The sequence below is a fragment of the Salmo salar genome, chromosome 01 (assembly GCF_965601325.2).
Source record: "Salmo salar chromosome 01, fSalSal1, whole genome shotgun sequence".
NCBI classification, from domain to species: Eukaryota; Metazoa; Chordata; class Actinopteri; order Salmoniformes; family Salmonidae; genus Salmo; species Salmo salar.
This window is the reverse complement of record NC_138291.1, coordinates 19,542,501-19,565,763: the sequence shown is the minus strand read 5'-3', so window position 1 is coordinate 19,565,763 and position 23,263 is coordinate 19,542,501. Positions and strand designations below refer to the sequence as shown.

General features: G+C 44.1%; 1 protein-coding gene across 1 annotated transcript in view; it reads right to left on the bottom strand.

The window, feature by feature from the left end:
- Positions 1-23,263, bottom strand: part of ush2a (Usher syndrome 2A (autosomal recessive, mild)) — a 477,069-nt gene that overhangs the window by 237,918 nt on the left and 215,888 nt on the right. Inside the window, 2 exon segments of the mRNA XM_082957499.1 lie at positions 15,251-15,410; positions 17,735-17,896. Of these exon segments, the coding sequence (XP_082813625.1) occupies positions 15,251-15,410; positions 17,735-17,896 (322 nt within the window).

Genomic DNA, 23,263 nt, shown 5'->3' with positions numbered 1-23,263 from the left:
TGTGTACTACTCAGTAGAGAGGTGTGTGTGTTTACTACTCAGTAGAGGTGTGTGTGTACTACTCAGTAGAGGTGTGTGTGTGTGCTACTCAGTAGAGATGTGTGTGTGTACTACTCAGTAGAGAGATATGTGTGTACTACTCAGTAGAGATGTGTGTGTACTACTCAGTAGAGATGTGTGTGTTTACTACTCAGTAGAGATGTGTGTGTGTACTACTCAGTAGAGATGTGTGTGTTTACTACTCAGTAGAGGTGTGTGTGTACTACTCAGTAGAGGTGTGTGTGTGTGTACTACTCAGTAGAGGTGTGTGTGTGTGTACTACTCAGTAGAGGTGTGTGTGTACTACTCAGTAGAGGTGTGTGTGTACTACTCAGTAGAGATGTGTGTGTACTACTCAGTAGAGGTGTGTGTGTACTACTCAGTAGAGATGTGTGTGTACTACTCAGTAGAGATGTGTGTGTGTACTACTCAGTAGAGATGTGTGTGTACTACTCAGTAGAGGTGTGTGTGTACTACTCAGTAGAGATGTGTGTGTACTACTCAGTAGATATGTTTGTGTACTACTCAGTAGAGGTGTGTGTGTGTACTACTCAGTAGAGGTGTGTGTGTACTACTCAGTAGAGATGTGTGTGTACTACTCAGTAGAGGTGTGTGTGTGTACTACTCAGTAGAGATGTGTGTGTACTACTCAGTAGAGGTGTGTGTGTGTACTACTCAGTAGAGGTTTGTGTGTGTACTACTCAGTAGAGGTGTGTGTGTACTACTCAGTAGAGATGTGTGTGTACTACTCAGTAGAGGTGTGTGTGTGTACTACTCAGTAGAGGTGTGTGTGTACTACTCAGTAGAGAGATATGTGTGTACTACTCAGTAGAGGTGTGTGTGTGTACTACTCAGTAGAGGTGTGTGTGTACTACTCAGTAGAGAGATATGTGTGTACTACTCAGTAGAGGTGTGTGTGTACTACTCAGTAGAGAGGTGTGTGTGTTTACTACTCAGTAGAGGTGTGTGTGTACTACTCAGTAGAGGTGTGTGTGTGTACTACTCAGTAGAGATGTGTGTGTACTACTCAGTAGAGAGGTGTGTGTGTTTACTACTCAGTAGAGGTGTGTGTGTACTACTCAGTAGAGATGTGTGTGTACTACTCAGTAGAAGTGTGTGTGTACTACTCAGTAGAGGTGTGTGTGTACTACTCAGTAGAGAGGTGTGTGTGTTTACTACTCAGTAGAGGTGTGTGTGTACTACTCAGTAGAGGTGTGTGTGTACTACTCTGTAGAGGTGTGTGTGTACTACTCAGTAGAGGTGTGTGTGTACTACTCAGTAGAGATGTGTGTTTACTACTCAGTAGAGGTGTGTGTGTACTACTCAGTAGAGGTGTGTGTGTACTACTCAGTAGAGATGTGTGTGTACTACTCAGTAGAGAGGTGTGTGTGTACTACTCAGTAGAGGTGTGTGTGTACTACTCAGTAGAGAGGTGTGTGTGTTTACTACTCAGTAGAGGTGTGTGTGTACTACTCAGTAGAGGTGTGTGTGTGTACTACTCAGTAGAGATGTGTGTGTACTACTCAGTAGAGAGGTGTGTGTGTTTACTACTCAGTAGAGGTGTGTGTGTACTACTCAGTAGAGATGTGTGTGTACTACTCAGTAGAGGTGTGTGTGTACTACTCAGTAGAGGTGTGTGTGTGTACTACTCAGTAGAGGTGTGTGTGTACTACTCAGTAGAGAGATGTGTGTGTACTACTCAGTAGAGGTGTGTGTGTGTACTACTCAGTAGAGGTGTGTGTGTACTACTCAGTAGAGAGATATGTGTGTACTACTCAGTAGAGGTGTGTGTGTACTACTCAGTAGAGAGGTGTGTGTGTTACTACTCAGTAGAGGTGTGTGTGTACTACTCAGTAGAGGTGTGTGTGTGTACTACTCAGTAGAGATGTGTGTGTACTACTCAGTAGAGAGGTGTGTGTGTTTACTACTCAGTAGAGGTGTGTGTGTACTACTCAGTAGAGATGTGTGTGTACTACTCAGTAGAGGTGTGTGTGTACTACTCAGTAGAGGTGTGTGTGTACTACTCAGTAGAGAGGTGTGTGTGTTACTACTCAGTAGAGGTGTGTGTGTACTACTCAGTAGAGGTGTGTGTGTACTACTCTGTAGAGGTGTGTGTGTACTACTCAGTAGAGGTGTGTGTGTACTACTCAGTAGAGATGTGTGTTTACTACTCAGTAGAGGTGTGTGTGTACTACTCAGTAGAGGTGTGTGTGTACTACTCAGTAGAGATGTGTGTGTACTACTCAGTAGAGAGGTGTGTGTGTACTACTCAGTAGAGGTGTGTGTGTACTACTCAGTAGAGATGTGTGTGTTACTACTCAGTAGAGATGTGTGTGTGTACTACTCAGTAGAGATGTGTGTGTTTACTACTCAGTAGAGGTGTGTGTGTACTACTCAGTAGAGGAGTGTGTGTGTGTACTACTCAGTAGAGGTGTGTGTGTGTGTGTACTACTCAGTAGAGGTGTGTGTGTACTACTCAGTAGAGGTGTGTGTGTACTATTCAGGAGAGATGTGTGTGTACTACTCAGTAGAGGTGTATGTGTACTACTCAGTAGAGATGTTTGTGTACTACTCAGTAGAGATGTGTGTGTGTACTACTCAGTAGAGATGTGTGTGTACTACTCAGTAGAGGTGTGTGTGTACTACTCAGTAGAGATGTGTGTGTACTACTCAGTAGATATGTGTGTGTACTACTCAGTAGAGATGTGTGTGTACTACTCAGTAGAGATGTGTGTGTACTACTCAGTAGAGATGTGTGTGTACTACTCAGTAGAGGTGTGTGTGTGTACTACTCAGTAGAGGTGTGTGTGTACTACTCAGTAGAGATGTGTGTGTACTACTCAGTAGAGGAGTGTGTGTGTGTACTACTCAGTAGAGGTGTGTGTGTGTGTACTACTCAGTAGAGGTGTGTGTGTACTACTCAGTAGAGGTGTGTGTGTACTACTCAGTAGAGAGGTGTGTGTGTACTACTCAGTAGAGGTGTGTGTGTACTACTCAGTAGAGATGTGTGTGTTTACTACTCAGTAGAGATGTGTGTGTGTACTACTCAGTAGAGATGTGTGTGTTTACTACTCAGTAGAGGTGTGTGTGTACTACTCAGTAGAGGAGTGTGTGTGTGTACTACTCAGTAGAGGTGTGTGTGTGTGTGTACTACTCAGTAGAGGTGTGTGTGTACTACTCAGTAGAGGTGTGTGTGTACTATTCAGGAGAGATGTGTGTGTACTACTCAGTAGAGGTGTGTGTGTACTACTCAGTAGAGATGTTTGTGTACTACTCAGTAGAGATGTGTGTGTGTACTACTCAGTAGAGATGTGTGTGTACTACTCAGTAGAGGTGTGTGTGTACTACTCAGTAGAGATGTGTGTGTACTACTCAGTAGATATGTGTGTGTACTACTCAGTAGAGATGTGTGTGTACTACTCAGTAGAGATGTGTGTGTACTACTCAGTAGAGATGTGTGTGTACTACTCAGTAGAGGTGTGTGTGTGTACTACTCAGTAGAGGTGTGTGTGTACTACTCAGTAGAGATGTGTGTGTACTACTCAGTAGAGGAGTGTGTGTGTGTACTACTCAGTAGAGGTGTGTGTGTGTGTACTACTCAGTAGAGGTGTGTGTGTACTACTCAGTAGAGGTGTGTGTGTACTACTCAGGAGAGATGTGTGTGTACTACTCAGTAGAGGTGTGTGTGTACTACTCAGTAGAGATGTGTGTGTACTACTCAGTAGAGATGTGTGTGTGTACTACTCAGTAGAGGTGTGTGTGTACTACTCAGTAGAGATGTGTGTGTACTACTCAGTAGATATGTGTGTGTACTACTCAGTAGAGATGTGTGTGTACTACTCAGTAGAGATGTGTGTGTACTACTCAGTAGAGATGTGTTTGTACTACTCAGTAGAGGTGTGTGTGTGTACTACTCAGTAGAGGTGTGTGTGTACTACTCATTAGAGATGTGTGTGTACTACTCAGTAGAGGTGTGTGTGTGTACTACTCAGTAGAGGTGTGTGTGTACTACTCAGTAGAGAGATATGTGTGTACTACTCAGTAGAGGTGTGTGTGTACTACTCAGTAGAGAGGTGTGTGTGTTTACTACTCAGTAGAGGTGTGTGTGTACTACTCAGTAGAGGTGTGTGTGTGTGCTACTCAGTAGAGATGTGTGTGTGTACTACTCAGTAGAGAGATATGTGTGTACTACTCAGTAGAGATGTGTGTGTACTACTCAGTAGAGATGTGTGTGTTTACTACTCAGTAGAGATGTGTGTGTGTACTACTCAGTAGAGATGTGTGTGTTTACTACTCAGTAGAGGTGTGTGTGTACTACTCAGTAGAGGTGTGTGTGTGTGTACTACTCAGTAGAGGTGTGTGTGTGTGTACTACTCAGTAGAGGTGTGTGTGTACTACTCAGTAGAGGTGTGTGTGTACTACTCAGTAGAGATGTGTGTGTACTACTCAGTAGAGGTGTGTGTGTACTACTCAGTAGAGATGTGTGTGTACTACTCAGTAGAGATGTGTGTGTGTACTACTCAGTAGAGATGTGTGTGTACTACTCAGTAGAGGTGTGTGTGTACTACTCAGTAGAGATGTGTGTGTACTACTCAGTAGATATGTTTGTGTACTACTCAGTAGAGGTGTGTGTGTGTGTACTACTCAGTAGAGGTGTGTGTGTACTACTCAGTAGAGGTGTGTGTGTACTACTCAGTAGAGATGTGTGTGTACTACTCAGTAGAGGTGTGTGTGTACTACTCAGTAGAGATGTGTGTGTACTACTCAGTAGATATGTTTGTGTACTACTCAGTAGAGGTGTGTGTGTGTGTACTACTCAGTAGAGGTGTGTGTGTACTACTCAGTAGAGGTGTGTGTGTACTACTCAGTAGAGATGTGTGTGTACTACTCAGTAGAGGTGTGTGTGTACTACTCAGTAGAGATGTGTGTGTACTACTCAGTAGAGATGTGTGTGTGTACTACTCAGTAGAGGTGTGTGTGTACTACTCAGTAGAGATGTGTGTGTACTACTCAGTAGATATGTGTGTGTACTACTCAGTAGAGATGTGTGTGTACTACTCAGTAGAGATGTGTGTGTACTACTCAGTAGAGATGTGTGTGTACTACTCAGTAGAGGTGTGTGTGTGTACTACTCAGTAGAGGTGTGTGTGTACTACTCAGTAGAGATGTGTGTGTACTACTCAGTAGAGGAGTGTGTGTGTGTACTACTCAGTAGAGGTGTGTGTGTGTGTACTACTCAGTAGAGGTGTGTGTGTACTACTCAGTAGAGGTGTGTGTGTACTACTCAGGAGAGATGTGTGTGTACTACTCAGTAGAGGTGTGTGTGTACTACTCAGTAGAGATGTGTGTGTACTACTCAGTAGAGATGTGTGTGTGTACTACTCAGTAGAGGTGTGTGTGTACTACTCAGTAGAGATGTGTGTGTACTACTCAGTAGATATGTGTGTGTACTACTCAGTAGAGATGTGTGTGTACTACTCAGTAGAGATGTGTGTGTACTACTCAGTAGAGATGTGTTTGTACTACTCAGTAGAGGTGTGTGTGTGTACTACTCAGTAGAGGTGTGTGTGTACTACTCATTAGAGATGTGTGTGTACTACTCAGTAGAGGTGTGTGTGTGTACTACTCAGTAGAGGTGTGTGTGTACTACTCAGTAGAGAGATATGTGTGTACTACTCAGTAGAGGTGTGTGTGTACTACTCAGTAGAGAGGTGTGTGTGTTTACTACTCAGTAGAGGTGTGTGTGTACTACTCAGTAGAGGTGTGTGTGTGTGCTACTCAGTAGAGATGTGTGTGTGTACTACTCAGTAGAGAGATATGTGTGTACTACTCAGTAGAGATGTGTGTGTACTACTCAGTAGAGATGTGTGTGTTTACTACTCAGTAGAGATGTGTGTGTGTACTACTCAGTAGAGATGTGTGTGTTTACTACTCAGTAGAGGTGTGTGTGTACTACTCAGTAGAGGTGTGTGTGTGTGTACTACTCAGTAGAGGTGTGTGTGTGTGTACTACTCAGTAGAGGTGTGTGTGTACTACTCAGTAGAGGTGTGTGTGTACTACTCAGTAGAGATGTGTGTGTACTACTCAGTAGAGGTGTGTGTGTACTACTCAGTAGAGATGTGTGTGTACTACTCAGTAGAGATGTGTGTGTGTACTACTCAGTAGAGATGTGTGTGTACTACTCAGTAGAGGTGTGTGTGTACTACTCAGTAGAGATGTGTGTGTACTACTCAGTAGATATGTTTGTGTACTACTCAGTAGAGGTGTGTGTGTGTACTACTCAGTAGAGGTGTGTGTGTACTACTCAGTAGAGATGTGTGTGTACTACTCAGTAGAGGTGTGTGTGTGTACTACTCAGTAGAGATGTGTGTGTACTACTCAGTAGAGGTGTGTGTGTGTACTACTCAATAGAGGTTTGTGTGTGTACTACTCAGTAGAGGTGTGTGTGTACTACTCAGTAGAGATGTGTGTGTACTACTCAGTAGAGGTGTGTGTGTGTACTACTCAGTAGAGGTGTGTGTGTACTACTCAGTAGAGAGATATGTGTGTACTACTCAGTAGAGGTGTGTGTGTGTACTACTCAGTAGAGGTGTGTGTGTACTACTCAGTAGAGAGATATGTGTGTACTACTCAGTAGAGGTGTGTGTGTACTACTCAGTAGAGAGGTGTGTGTGTTTACTACTCAGTAGAGGTGTGTGTGTACTACTCAGTAGAGGTGTGTGTGTGTACTACTCAGTAGAGATGTGTGTGTACTACTCAGTAGAGAGGTGTGTGTGTTTACTACTCAGTAGAGGTGTGTGTGTACTACTCAGTAGAGATGTGTGTGTACTACTCAGTAGAAGTGTGTGTGTACTACTCAGTAGAGGTGTGTGTGTACTACTCAGTAGAGAGGTGTGTGTGTTTACTACTCAGTAGAGGTGTGTGTGTACTACTCAGTAGAGGTGTGTGTGTACTACTCTGTAGAGGTGTGTGTGTACTACTCAGTAGAGGTGTGTGTGTACTACTCAGTAGAGATGTGTGTTTACTACTCAGTAGAGGTGTGTGTGTACTACTCAGTAGAGGTGTGTGTGTACTACTCAGTAGAGATGTGTGTGTACTACTCAGTAGAGAGGTGTGTGTGTACTACTCAGTAGAGGTGTGTGTGTACTACTCAGTAGAGAGGTGTGTGTGTTTACTACTCAGTAGAGGTGTGTGTGTACTACTCAGTAGAGGTGTGTGTGTGTACTACTCAGTAGAGATGTGTGTGTACTACTCAGTAGAGAGGTGTGTGTGTTTACTACTCAGTAGAGGTGTGTGTGTACTACTCAGTAGAGATGTGTGTGTACTACTCAGTAGAGGTGTGTGTGTACTACTCAGTAGAGGTGTGTGTGTGTACTACTCAGTAGAGGTGTGTGTGTACTACTCAGTAGAGAGATATGTGTGTACTACTCAGTAGAGGTGTGTGTGTGTACTACTCAGTAGAGGTGTGTGTGTACTACTCAGTAGAGAGATATGTGTGTACTACTCAGTAGAGGTGTGTGTGTACTACTCAGTAGAGAGGTGTGTGTGTTTACTACTCAGTAGAGGTGTGTGTGTACTACTCAGTAGAGGTGTGTGTGTGTACTACTCAGTAGAGATGTGTGTGTAGTACTCAGTAGAGAGGTGTGTGTGTTTACTACTCAGTAGAGGTGTGTGTGTACTACTCAGTAGAGATGTGTGTGTACTACTCAGTAGAGGTGTGTGTGTACTACTCAGTAGAGGTGTGTGTGTACTACTCAGTAGAGAGGTGTGTGTGTTTACTACTCAGTAGAGGTGTGTGTGTACTACTCAGTAGAGGTGTGTGTGTACTACTCTGTAGAGGTGTGTGTGTACTACTCAGTAGAGGTGTGTGTGTACTACTCAGTAGAGATGTGTGTTTACTACTCAGTAGAGGTGTGTGTGTACTACTCAGTAGAGGTGTGTGTGTACTACTCAGTAGAGATGTGTGTGTACTACTCAGTAGAGAGGTGTGTGTGTACTACTCAGTAGAGGTGTGTGTGTACTACTCAGTAGAGATGTGTGTGTTTACTACTCAGTAGAGATGTGTGTGTGTACTACTCAGTAGAGATGTGTGTGTTTACTACTCAGTAGAGGTGTGTGTGTACTACTCAGTAGAGGAGTGTGTGTGTGTACTACTCAGTAGAGGTGTGTGTGTGTGTGTACTACTCAGTAGAGGTGTGTGTGTACTACTCAGTAGAGGTGTGTGTGTACTATTCAGGAGAGATGTGTGTGTACTACTCAGTAGAGGTGTGTGTGTACTACTCAGTAGAGATGTTTGTGTACTACTCAGTAGAGATGTGTGTGTGTACTACTCAGTAGAGATGTGTGTGTACTACTCAGTAGAGGTGTGTGTGTACTACTCAGTAGAGATGTGTGTGTACTACTCAGTAGATATGTGTGTGTACTACTCAGTAGAGATGTGTGTGTACTACTCAGTAGAGATGTGTGTGTACTACTCAGTAGAGATGTGTGTGTACTACTCAGTAGAGGTGTGTGTGTGTACTACTCAGTAGAGGTGTGTGTGTACTACTCAGTAGAGATGTGTGTGTACTACTCAGTAGAGGAGTGTGTGTGTGTACTACTCAGTAGAGGTGTGTGTGTGTGTACTACTCAGTAGAGGTGTGTGTGTACTACTCAGTAGAGGTGTGTGTGTACTACTCAGGAGAGATGTGTGTGTACTACTCAGTAGAGGTGTGTGTGTACTACTCAGTAGAGATGTGTGTGTACTACTCAGTAGAGATGTGTGTGTGTACTACTCAGTAGAGGTGTGTGTGTACTACTCAGTAGAGATGTGTGTGTACTACTCAGTAGATATGTGTGTGTACTACTCAGTAGAGATGTGTGTGTACTACTCAGTAGAGATGTGTTTGTACTACTCAGTAGAGGTGTGTGTGTGTACTACTCAGTAGAGGTGTGTGTGTACTACTCATTAGAGATGTGTGTGTACTACTCAGTAGAGGTGTGTGTGTGTACTACTCAGTAGAGGTGTGTGTGTACTACTCAGTAGAGAGATATGTGTGTACTACTCAGTAGAGGTGTGTGTGTACTACTCAGTAGAGAGGTGTGTGTGTTTACTACTCAGTAGAGGTGTGTGTGTACTACTCAGTAGAGGTGTGTGTGTGTGCTACTCAGTAGAGATGTGTGTGTGTACTACTCAGTAGAGAGATATGTGTGTACTACTCAGTAGAGGTGTGTGTGTACTACTCAGTAGAGAGGTGTGTGTGTTTACTACTCAGTAGAGGTGTGTGTGTACTACTCAGTAGAGGTGTGTGTGTACTACTCTGTAGAGGTGTGTGTGTACTACTCAGTAGAGGTGTGTGTGTACTACTCAGTAGAGATGTGTGTTTACTACTCAGTAGAGGTGTGTGTGTACTACTCAGTAGAGGTGTGTGTGTACTACTCAGTAGAGATGTGTGTGTACTACTCAGTAGAGAGGTGTGTGTGTACTACTCAGTAGAGGTGTGTGTGTACTACTCAGTAGAGATGTGTGTGTTTACTACTCAGTAGAGATGTGTGTGTGTACTACTCAGTAGAGATGTGTGTGTTTACTACTCAGTAGAGGTGTGTGTGTACTACTCAGTAGAGGAGTGTGTGTGTGTACTACTCAGTAGAGGTGTGTGTGTGTGTGTACTACTCAGTAGAGGTGTGTGTGTACTACTCAGTAGAGGTGTGTGTGTACTATTCAGGAGAGATGTGTGTGTACTACTCAGTAGAGGTGTGTGTGTACTACTCAGTAGAGATGTTTGTGTACTACTCAGTAGAGATGTGTGTGTGTACTACTCAGTAGAGATGTGTGTGTACTACTCAGTAGAGGTGTGTGTGTACTACTCAGTAGAGATGTGTGTGTACTACTCAGTAGATATGTGTGTGTACTACTCAGTAGAGATGTGTGTGTACTACTCAGTAGAGATGTGTGTGTACTACTCAGTAGAGATGTGTGTGTACTACTCAGTAGAGGTGTGTGTGTGTACTACTCAGTAGAGGTGTGTGTGTACTACTCAGTAGAGATGTGTGTGTACTACTCAGTAGAGGAGTGTGTGTGTGTACTACTCAGTAGAGGTGTGTGTGTGTGTACTACTCAGTAGAGGTGTGTGTGTACTACTCAGTAGAGGTGTGTGTGTACTACTCAGGAGAGATGTGTGTGTACTACTCAGTAGAGGTGTGTGTGTACTACTCAGTAGAGATGTGTGTGTACTACTCAGTAGAGATGTGTGTGTGTACTACTCAGTAGAGGTGTGTGTGTACTACTCAGTAGAGATGTGTGTGTACTACTCAGTAGATATGTGTGTGTACTACTCAGTAGAGATGTGTGTGTACTACTCAGTAGAGATGTGTGTGTACTACTCAGTAGAGATGTGTTTGTACTACTCAGTAGAGGTGTGTGTGTGTACTACTCAGTAGAGGTGTGTGTGTACTACTCATTAGAGATGTGTGTGTACTACTCAGTAGAGGTGTGTGTGTGTACTACTCAGTAGAGGTGTGTGTGTACTACTCAGTAGAGAGATATGTGTGTACTACTCAGTAGAGGTGTGTGTGTACTACTCAGTAGAGAGGTGTGTGTGTTTACTACTCAGTAGAGGTGTGTGTGTACTACTCAGTAGAGGTGTGTGTGTGTGCTACTCAGTAGAGATGTGTGTGTGTACTACTCAGTAGAGAGATATGTGTGTACTACTCAGTAGAGATGTGTGTGTACTACTCAGTAGAGATGTGTGTGTTTACTACTCAGTAGAGATGTGTGTGTGTACTACTCAGTAGAGATGTGTGTGTTTACTACTCAGTAGAGGTGTGTGTGTACTACTCAGTAGAGGTGTGTGTGTGTGTACTACTCAGTAGAGGTGTGTGTGTGTGTACTACTCAGTAGAGGTGTGTGTGTACTACTCAGTAGAGGTGTGTGTGTACTACTCAGTAGAGATGTGTGTGTACTACTCAGTAGAGGTGTGTGTGTACTACTCAGTAGAGATGTGTGTGTACTACTCAGTAGAGATGTGTGTGTGTACTACTCAGTAGAGATGTGTGTGTACTACTCAGTAGAGGTGTGTGTGTACTACTCAGTAGAGATGTGTGTGTACTACTCAGTAGATATGTGTGTGTACTACTCAGTAGAGGTGTGTGTGTGTACTACTCAGTAGAGGTGTGTGTGTACTACTCAGTAGAGATGTGTGTGTACTACTCAGTAGAGGTGTGTGTGTGTACTACTCAGTAGAGATGTGTGTGTACTACTCAGTAGAGGTGTGTGTGTGTACTACTCAATAGAGGTTTGTGTGTGTACTACTCAGTAGAGGTGTGTGTGTACTACTCAGTAGAGATGTGTGTGTACTACTCAGTAGAGGTGTGTGTGTGTACTACTCAGTAGAGGTGTGTGTGTACTACTCAGTAGAGAGATATGTGTGTACTACTCAGTAGAGGTGTGTGTGTGTACTACTCAGTAGAGGTGTGTGTGTACTACTCAGTAGAGAGATATGTGTGTACTACTCAGTAGAGGTGTGTGTGTACTACTCAGTAGAGAGGTGTGTGTGTTTACTACTCAGTAGAGGTGTGTGTGTACTACTCAGTAGAGGTGTGTGTGTGTACTACTCAGTAGAGATGTGTGTGTACTACTCAGTAGAGAGGTGTGTGTGTTTACTACTCAGTAGAGGTGTGTGTGTACTACTCAGTAGAGATGTGTGTGTACTACTCAGTAGAAGTGTGTGTGTACTACTCAGTAGAGGTGTGTGTGTACTACTCAGTAGAGAGGTGTGTGTGTTTACTACTCAGTAGAGGTGTGTGTGTACTACTCAGTAGAGGTGTGTGTGTACTACTCTGTAGAGGTGTGTGTGTACTACTCAGTAGAGGTGTGTGTGTACTACTCAGTAGAGATGTGTGTTTACTACTCAGTAGAGGTGTGTGTGTACTACTCAGTAGAGGTGTGTGTGTACTACTCAGTAGAGATGTGTGTGTACTACTCAGTAGAGAGGTGTGTGTGTACTACTCAGTAGAGGTGTGTGTGTACTACTCAGTAGAGAGGTGTGTGTGTTTACTACTCAGTAGAGGTGTGTGTGTACTACTCAGTAGAGGTGTGTGTGTGTACTACTCAGTAGAGATGTGTGTGTACTACTCAGTAGAGAGGTGTGTGTGTTTACTACTCAGTAGAGGTGTGTGTGTACTACTCAGTAGAGATGTGTGTGTACTACTCAGTAGAGGTGTGTGTGTACTACTCAGTAGAGGTGTGTGTGTGTACTACTCAGTAGAGGTGTGTGTGTACTACTCAGTAGAGAGATATGTGTGTACTACTCAGTAGAGGTGTGTGTGTGTACTACTCAGTAGAGGTGTGTGTGTACTACTCAGTAGAGAGATATGTGTGTACTACTCAGTAGAGGTGTGTGTGTACTACTCAGTAGAGAGGTGTGTGTGTTTACTACTCAGTAGAGGTGTGTGTGTACTACTCAGTAGAGGTGTGTGTGTGTACTACTCAGTAGAGATGTGTGTGTACTACTCAGTAGAGAGGTGTGTGTGTTTACTACTCAGTAGAGGTGTGTGTGTACTACTCAGTAGAGATGTGTGTGTACTACTCAGTAGAGGTGTGTGTGTACTACTCAGTAGAGGTGTGTGTGTACTACTCAGTAGAGAGGTGTGTGTGTTTACTACTCAGTAGAGGTGTGTGTGTACTACTCAGTAGAGGTGTGTGTGTACTACTCTGTAGAGGTGTGTGTGTACTACTCAGTAGAGGTGTGTGTGTACTACTCAGTAGAGATGTGTGTTTACTACTCAGTAGAGGTGTGTGTGTACTACTCAGTAGAGGTGTGTGTGTACTACTCAGTAGAGATGTGTGTGTACTACTCAGTAGAGAGGTGTGTGTGTACTACTCAGTAGAGGTGTGTGTGTACTACTCAGTAGAGATGTGTGTGTTTACTACTCAGTAGAGATGTGTGTGTGTACTACTCAGTAGAGATGTGTGTGTTTACTACTCAGTAGAGGTGTGTGTGTACTACTCAGTAGAGGAGTGTGTGTGTGTACTACTCAGTAGAGGTGTGTGTGTGTGTGTGTACTACTCAGTAGAGGTGTGTGTGTACTACTCAGTAGAGGTGTGTGTGTACTATTCAGGAGAGATGTGTGTGTACTACTCAGTAGAGGTGTGTGTGTACTACTCAGTAGAGATGTTTGTGTACTACTCAGTAGAGATGTGTGTGTGTACTACTCAGTAGAGATGTGTGTGTACTACTCAGTAGAGGTGTGTGTGTACTACTCAGTAGAGATGTGTGTGTACTACTCAGTAGATATGTGTGTGTACTACTCAGTAGAGATGTGTGTGTACTACTCAGTAGAGATGTGTGTGTACTACTCAGTAGAGATGTGTGTGTACTACTCAGTAGAGGTGTGTGTGTGTACTACTCAGTAGAGGTGTGTGTGTACTACTCAGTAGAGATGTGTGTGTACTACTCAGTAGAGGTGTGTGTGTGTACTACTCAGTAGAGGTGTGTGTGTACTACTCAGTAGAGAGATATGTGTGTACTACTCAGTAGAGGTGTGTGTGTACTACTCAGTAGAGAGGTGTGTGTGTTTACTACTCAGTAGAGGTGTGTGTGTACTACTCAGTAGAGGTGTGTGTGTGTGCTACTCAGTAGAGATGTGTGTGTGTACTACTCAGTAGAGAGATATGTGTGTACTACTCAGTAGAGATGTGTGTGTACTACTCAGTAGAGATGTGTGTGTGTACTACTCAGTAGAGATGTGTGTGTACTACTCAGTAGAGATGTGTGTGTACTACTCAGTAGAGATGTGTGTGTTTACTACTCAGTAGAGGTGTGTGTGTACTACTCAGTAGAGATGTGTGTGTGTACTACTCAGTAGAGATGTGTGTGTTTACTACTCAGTAGAGATGTGTGTGTACTACTCAGTAGAGATGTGTCTGTGTACTACTCAGTAGAGGTGTGTGTGTACTTTTTATTTATTTTATTTTATTTCACCTTTATTTAACCAGGTAGGCTCGTTGAGAACAAGTTCTCATTTACGACTGCGACCTGGCCAAGATAAAGCAAAGCAGTGTGACACAGACAACAACACAGAGTTACACATGAAGTAAACGATAAACAAGCCAATAACACAATAAACAAGTCAATGACACAGTAGAAAAAAAGAGTCTGTATAAAAAATAAAAATAAGTCTATATACAGTGTGTGCAAATGGCATGAGGAGGTAGGCAATAAATAGGCCATAGGAGCGAATAATTACAATTTAGCAGATTAACACTGGAGTGATAAATGAGCAGATGATGATGTGCAAGTAGAGATACTGGTTTGCAAAAGAGCAGAAAAGTAAATAAAATAAAAACAGTATGGGGATGAGGTAGGTAGATTGGGTGGGCTATTTACAGATGGACTATGTACAGCTGCAGCGATCGGTTAGTTGTTGTTTAAAGTTGGTGAGGGAAATAAAAGTCTCCAACTTCAGCGATTTTTCCAATTTGTTCCAGTCACTGGCAGCAGAGAACTGGAAGGAAAGGTGGCCAAATTAGGTGTTGGCTTTGGGGATGACCAGTGAAATATACCTGCTGGAACGTGTGCTACGGGTGGGTGTTGTTATCGTGAGCTGAGATAAGGCGGAGCTTTACCTAGCATAGACTTATAGATGACCTGGAGCCAGTGGGTCTGGCTACGAATATGTAGCGAGGGCCAGCCGGCTAGAGCATACAGGTCACAGTGGTGGGTAGTATATGGGGCTTTGGTGACAAAACGGATGGCACTGTGATAGACTGCATCCAGTTTGCTGAGTAGAGTAATGGAAGCTATTTTGTAGATGACATCGCCGAAGTCAAGGATCGGTAGGATAGTCAGTTTTACGAGGGTAAGTTTGGCGGAGTGAGTGAAGGAGGCTTTGTTGCGAAATAGAAAGCCGATTCTAGATTTGATTTTGGATTGGAGATGTTTAATATGAGTCTGGAAGGAAAGTTTACAGTCTAACCAGACACCTAGGTATTTGTAGTTGTCCACATATTCTAAGTCAGAACCGTCCAGAGTAGTGATGCTTGGCAGGCGGGTGCAGGCAGCGAACGGTTGAAGAGCATGCATTTGGTTTTACTAGCGTTTAAGAGCAGTTGGAGGCCACGGAAGGAGTGTTGTATGGCACTGAAGCTCGTTTGGAGGTTTGTTAACACAGTGTCCAAGGAAGGGCCAGAAGTATACAGTACTACTCAGTAGAGATGTGTGTGTGTACTTACTGTATGTAGACGGTGCGGGAGTCTAGCACGGTGAGGCTGGGAGGCTCCATGTCTCCAGGTGGCTGCTGGGAGGTGAGCAGGGTGACCTGGGAGCTGTTAGAGCAGCCCACCGCCGTACACACACTCAGCACGAACATATGGGGAGAATACACACCTAAACCTGCAACACACATACGTTTTTAACAGACGCTTCAAAATGGTTCATACAGAAACCAACAAGATCTCATAGCTTCCCTTCAAAATTCAATGTATTATGGATGACCGTTTATTGTGTAGTGTTAGGGCAAAAAAACAAAACGTTGTTTGGGCAAGGCTCTGCAAATCAACCGACCTTATACCTTAAAGTATCAACTACTATCACAGATTTTTCAATACCTTTTCAAACATTTTTACATTTACATTTTAGTCATTTAGCAGACGCTCTTATCCAGAGCGACTTACAGTAGTGAATGCATACATTTCATACATTTTTTTTTTTCTGTGCTGGCCCCCCGTGGGAAACAAACCCACAACCCTGGTGTTGCAAACACCATGCTCTACCAACTGAGCTACAGGGAAGGCCTGTATTCATCTGTATTCAAACTGTATTTGTAGTGATCAGGCTGACAAACATGGTCTGAAAGTCCAAAATAAAGCAAAGACATACATGTTTTCAGTCTGCAGACACTATACCACCCTTCAGGATATCCACAATAGGCAATAGGACAAGGGGTTGTTTACACACACACACACACACACACACACACACACACACACACACACACACACACACACGCGCGCACACACACACACACACACACACACACACACACACACACACACACACACACACACACACACACACACACACACACACACACACACACACACACACACACACCGCGAGCCCACAGTGGGCGGATTTGTTGGTTATTTGTAGTGTTAGGCAGGACGCAGGGCAGCTGACTGAGAGCTGTGTGTTTCAAAGAGACAATGAGGAAATACTCTACAGTCAGGGAGGAAGGAGGAGAGGAGATGAGAGAAAGAAGGAAGAAGGGGGAGAAAGAAAGGGTAGAGAATTGGGCGCAGGAGGGAAAGAGGAGAACAAAAGAAGGAAGAGAGGAGGAGAGTGAGAGGAGGAAGGGGAGAGAGCAGAGAAGGGAGAGCAGAGAGATGAAAAAAATTAGAACGGGAGAGAGAAAGGAGAAAAGAATGGCAGGGAATCCAAACTCTCAGCAGGGGGTCCACTACAATGTGCTGACAATACACACACACACACACACACACACACACACACACACACACACACACACACACACACACACACACACACACACACACACACACACACACACACACACACACACACGATTAGACAGAGGAGAGAAGATAGGGTGGGTAAGAGATGGTAGGAATGAGAGGAAGATAACTATAGGGGAAGAAAGAATGGGGCTGGAATAGACTTACCACATAAAGAAATCTACCTTAAAACAGACCCTAAATCTGGTGGGAAACACGCTTACATCTCTCCTTCCTCCTAAACTCTGGACGGACTTCTGACATACAGAGAATTGTAGCTACAATTTGTTAATTTATTATCTTTACATTAAGTATAGGTGAAGTGTTTTTATTTTATTTTAGTGCATACATTTGTGTTGTCTATACAGTTAAACATGATGCTACTTCTCCAGAGTAGAGATACTGTGTAGGAGATGCCTGTAATACAGCTCTGTGTCTGTAATGGCATTAAGCCCATATAATTACCACACTCATAATCCTCATAATCACTATGAACATCAGACACACTGTATTACCACATTACTGATAATACCAGTCTCCACGATTACCTCTCACTATTAACAGCACAGAGAGAGAGAGAGAGAGAGAGAGAGAGTGTGTGTGTGGAAGCGAGAGAATGTGTGTGAGTGTCTGTGTAAGAGAGAGAGTGTGTGTGTGTGTGTGTGTGTGTGTGTGTGTGTGTGTGTGTGTGTGTGTGTGTGTGTGTGTGTGTGTGTGTGTGTGTGTGTGAGAGAGAGAGTGTGTGTGAGTGTCTATGTGTGTGTGTGTGTGTGTGTGTATGTGTGAGAGAGAGAGTGTGTGTGAGTGTCTATGTGTGTGTGTCTATGTGTGTGTGTTATTCCCCTGGCAAGTTAGAGATGCTCTGTCTCTTTCAAATGCTAATCCCCCTTTTCATTTTGTTTTTCTTCACTCTTCCCTCTTTCATGTAGCACTCATCCCTCTGCACTGACAGGGAAGCAGTGGCAGGACTATCCACATACATACACACACACACACACACACACACACACACACACACACACACACACACACACACACACACACACACACACACACACACACACACACACACACACACACACACACACACACACACACACACACACTCTCTCTCTTCTCTCTCTCATTCTCTCCCTCACTCTCTTGACTCTCTCCTCTCTCTCTCCTCTCTCTCTCCTCTCTCTATTTGTCTTTCTCTCCTCTCACCAGTGATATTGAGGTGTGTGTTGTTCCCTTGGTAGAGTAGTTGTCCATTGTGGTATAACAGGTAGTCAGTGATGAGACCATTGGGTCTGGCAGGGGGACCCCAGGACACAGCCAGAGAGGAGGGGGTCGACACAGCACTGGGAGGGGACACATCCTCTGGAACTGCAAGGACAGACGAGGATGTTACATTTTATAATTGAACAGGACAGAATAAAACTGCATATAATAGAATGGAACAGAATAGAATAGAATGGAAGATAATAGAATAGAATGGAACAGAATAGAATAGAACGGAACAGAATATAATAGAATGGAACGGAATAGAATGGAACAGAATAGAATAGAATGGAACAGAATAGAATAGAATGAAACAGAATAGAATAGAATGGAACATAATATAATAGAATGGAACGGAATAGAATGGAACAGAATAGAATAGAATGGAACAGAATAGAATAGAATGAAACAGAATAGAATAGAATGGAACATAATATAATAGAACGGAATAGAATATAATAGAACAGAACAGAATAGAATAGAACGGAACAGAATAGAATGGAACGGAATAGAATAGAATGGAACAGAATATAATAGAATGGAACAGAATAGAATAGAATGAAACAGAATAGAATAGAATGGAACATAATATAATAGAACGGAATAGAATATAATAGAACAGAACAGAATAGAATAGAACGGAACAGAATAGAATGGAACGGAATAGAATAGAATGGAACAGAATATAATAGAATGGAACAGAATAGAATAGAATGGAACAGAATAGAATGGAACAGAATAGAATAGAACGGAACAGAATAGAATGGAACAGAATAGGATAGAATGGAACATAATATTAACAATGGAACAGAATGGAATGTTTTATTTTCAGTGTTGGAGGTAACGCGTTACAGTAATAATATTACATTTTGTGGTAACAAGTAATATTAAACCTTTCCACTGCTAGAAACAGAGGTCTTCACGGATCCACCTGTACCCGAATACCCCAGACCCAATCCAGATGTCACCGGTCTGGGTCAGATCTGATATGATTGTCACTTGTCTCGGGTATGTGTAATTTTAACTAACTTGTCTGGAAGGACCCATACAGCTCCGAACGCGACTGCTGCAGTTGAGAGAGAGAATTTGAATAATTTTTGCTGCTGCTCTTTGCTTTCACGAGAGTGGCACGTGTAGATTGTTGTTGTTGGCCAATCATAAGTCATCAAAGAGGCAATAGGCTACAGTCAAGCCTCCGTGTGGCACAAAAGTGAGGAGATATCTAATCAATGGAAGATGGAATTAAAAGTTCAAGGTGAAGGACAGGCTAAAACCACTAAGAACAGGTAGGCTGCTACTTTATAGTCTGAGTTGTTGTTGTTTGTAACTGTGTAGGACGAGAAACCGCAAGCATCCTCAATTAGCCTAGCTAGCTAGCTTAACTAGCTTCTCCCAGTTTGACGCAGTCAAGACAGTTACTACGTAATCATATTGGATGATAAATAACCTGGCCATGGCAGCTATTAGTCGCTCTGGATCTGCTAAATGACGTAAATGTAAATGTAAATGTACTATAGCGTGAGTCGGCTTGGTTGGTTGCTGTCTCTCATCTCTGTTCCCCATGTCACTTGCTCACACTCACAGTAGCCTACACACAAGCATGGCCCCTGCTAGAGCCTCACCTGTCTCTACATCCTCTCCACCGTGCTTTATCAGCTACGGTTAACACAGTAGCTTAAACATCGATGTTTCTGCTGCTTCCCTCACTCTGGAAAGGATCCGACTTGGTTCATACGGAACGGGTCTAGTTTTCCTCGGCTCCGTTCGGAATAGGTCTCTATATTTAAAAAATGTATTTATGCATATTTGGGCTGGATGGGAAAGCCCCAGGTCCATTCATTTCGAAACAGGTCAAATGTTTTGGTCCCGTGAAGGCCTCCATGTCCAATCGTCCAACAACCCCTGAGATTTGACCATAGGATGACTGTAGGCCTATCTCATCCAAACAACCAAAGTTTGATTCTAATGGTTCAGGAGGACAGCCTGTAACCCAGGGAGAGCTGAACCAGCTTGTAGCTGGGTATATAGTTGAGGAAATGCTGCCCTTATCCACAGTAGAATATGTCATTACCAGGCTAATTGTGTTGGTGTATAGGCCTAAGTAACGTAATGGTGACAGTGTTTACATTGAGTGAGGACGCGCACTGTTTTGGGGTGTAACGAAAAAGTTAATTAACGAGTAGTCTAACGAATTACGTTACGTTTCTCAGGGAGTAATATGGAAAGTAATTTATTACTGATAAAATAAATAACGAGTAGTCTAACGAATTACGTTACGTTTCTCAGGGAGTAATATGGAAAGTAATTTATTACTGATAAAATAAATAACGAGTAATAGCTAATGTAACAGTTTAACTTCCGTCCCTCTCCTCGCCCCAACCTGGGCTTGAACCAGGGACCCTCTGCACACATCAACAACTGACACCCACGAAGCATCGTTACCCATCGCACCACAAAAGCCACGGCCCTTGCAGAGCAAGGGGAACAACTACTTCAGGTCTCAGAGCGAGTGACGTCACCCGATTGAAACGCTATTAGCGCGCACCACCGCTAACTAGCTAGTCATTTCACATCGGTTACACTAAATAATATATAAAACATTTTGGAGTAACGGCCCACAACACTGTTATTTTACCTTAGGGAAAGGGGCTATGCAGCATACAGGCAAACACAACAGAGACGTGAAGACATATAAAGATAGTGGTGAGAAGAAGGAGAGATGAAGAACAATATGATCCAGGGTGTTTGATTCCAAGTACCATGTCAGGAGTGTATGTGTGTGTCTGTGTGTGTGTCTGTGTGTGTGTGTGTGTGTGTGTGTGTGTGTGTGTGTGTGTGTGTGTGTGTGTGTGTGTGTGTGTGTGTGTGTGTGTGTGTGTGTATGTGTGTGTGTGTTTTTGTCTGTGTGTATGTGTGTGTGTGTGTGTGTGTGTGTGTGTGTGTGTTTTTGTCTGTGTGTGTGTGTGTGTGTTTTTTTGTCTGTGTGTGTGTGTGTGTGTGTGTGTTTTTGTCTGTGTGTGTGTGTGCGTGAATGTGTGTGTGTGGGTGAAAGACAGAAACAGAGTCTAGTTGTAACTCCGGTCTCTCCTGACAGAGAACAATGTTTAAATTTCACTTGGCGAGAATCGATACTATAATCTCACTTTTTGTAATCACGTCCACATCAAATTGATTTTCCTACTGCACACTGACCCCTACCGTCATATTAGCTCTTAAACAAGGCTATTTAGCTCAACCTAGATTAATGGACGACGGCCTGAAAAGCTGCCTGCATAGCTCACTGTACAGCCGCGGAGGGCTCAGGACCCCCCACCAAGGCTGCGACTCCACCTGCCTGCTCCAAACTCAGTGTTAGATAGACTCTGGAGGGCTACTCAGCCGTGTGATGCTGTGCTGGTGTTAGATTGACTCTAGAGGGCTACTCAGCCGTGTGATGCTGTGCTGGTGTTAGATAAACTCTGGAGGGCTACTCAGCCGTGTGATGCTGTGCTGGTGTTAGATTGACTCTAGAGGGCTACTCAGCCGTGTGATGCTGTGCTGGTGTTAGATAAACTCTAGAGGGCTACTCAGCCGTGTGATGCTGTGCTGGTGTTAGATTGACTCTAGAGGGCTACTCAGCCGTGTGATGCTGTGCTGGTGTTAGATTGACTCTAGAGGGCTACTCAGTCGTGTGATGCTGTGCTGGTGTTAGATTGACTCTAGAGGGCTACTCAGCCGTGTGATGCTGTGCTGGTGTTAGATTGACTCTAGAGGGCTACTCAGCCGTGTGATGCTCTGCTGGTGTTAGATTGACTCTAGAGGGCTACTCAGCCGTGTGATGCTGTGCTGGTGTTAGATAAACTCTGGAGGGCTACTCAGCCGTGTGATGCTGTGCTGGTGTTAGATTGACTCTAGAGGGCTACTCAGCCGTGTGATGCTGTGCTGGTGTTAGATAAACTCTGGAGGGCTACTCAGCCGTGTGATGCTGTGCTGGTGTTAGATTGACTCTAGAGGGCTACTCAGCCGTGTGATGCTGTGCTGGTGTTAGATAGACTCTAGAGGGCTACTCAGCCGTGTGATGCTGTGCTGGTGTTAGATAAACTCTGGAGGGCTACTCAGCCGTGTGATGCTGTGCTGGTGTTAGATTGACTCTAGAGGGCTACTCAGCCGTGTGATGCTCTGCTGGTGTTAGATTGACTCTAGAGGGCTACTCAGCCGTGTGATGCTGTGCTGGTGTTAGATTGACTCTAGAGGGCTACTCAGCCGTGTGATGCTGTGCTGGTGTTAGATTGACTCTAGAGGGCTACTCAGCCGTGTGATGCTGTGCTGGTGTTAGATAAACTCTGGAGGGCTACTCAGCCGTGTGATGCTGTGCTGGTGTTAGATTGACTCTAGAGGGCTACTCAGCCGTGTGATGCTGTGCTGGTGTTAGATAAACTCTAGAGGGCTACTCAGCCGTGTGATGCTGTGCTGGTGTTAGATATACTCTAGAGGGCTACTCAGCCGTGTGATGCTGTGCTGGTGTTAGATTGACTCTAGAGGGCTACTCAGCCGTGTGATGCTGTGCTGGTGTTAGATAAACTCTAGAGGGCTACTCAGCCGTGTGATGCTGTGCTGGTGTTAGATTGACTCTAGAGGGCTACTCAGCCGTGTGATGCTGTGCTGGTGTTAGATAGACTCTGGAGGGCTACTCAGCCGTGTGATGCTGTGCTGGTGTTAGATTGACTCTAGAGGGCTACTCAGCCGTGTGATGCTGTGCTGGTGTTAGATTGACTCTAGAGGGCTACTCAGCCGTGTGATGCTGTGCTGGTGTTAGATTGACTCTAGAGGGCTACTCAGCCGTGTGATGCTGTGCTGGTGTTAGATAAACTCTAGAGGGCTACTCAGCCGTGTGATGCTGTGCTGGTGTTAGATTGACTCTAGAGGGCTACTCAGCCGTTTGATGCTCTGCTGGTGTTAGATAAACTCTAGAGGGCTACTCAGCCGTGTGATGCTGTGCTGGTGTTAGATTGACTCTAGAGGGCTACTCAGCCGTGTGATGCTGTGCTGGTGTTAGATTGACTCTAGAGGGCTACTCAGCCGTGTGATGCTGTGCTGGTGTTAGATTGACTCTAGAGGGCTACTCAGCCGTGTGATGCTGTGCTGGTGTTAGATTGACTCTAGAGGGCTACTCAGCCGTGTGATGCTGTGCTGGTGTTAGATAAACTCTGGAGGGCTACTCAGCCGTGTGATGCTCTGCTGGTGTTTTAGCTCTACAACTATGAGATAGGTACCATACTAGAGAGAGAGAGACAGAGTGCAGCCAGCTTTATCAGACCATCAGACGGAGGGGTATAATCAGCCGTGACAATTAATCTGTCTTTATTCCCGCTGTCCCTCTCCTCTCTCTCTCTCTGTCTCTCTCTCTCTCCCTCCCCCTTTTTCCCTTTTTCCCTCTCTATCTCTCTCTCCCTCTCTCTCTCTCTCTCTCTCTCTCACTCTCCCTCTCTCCCC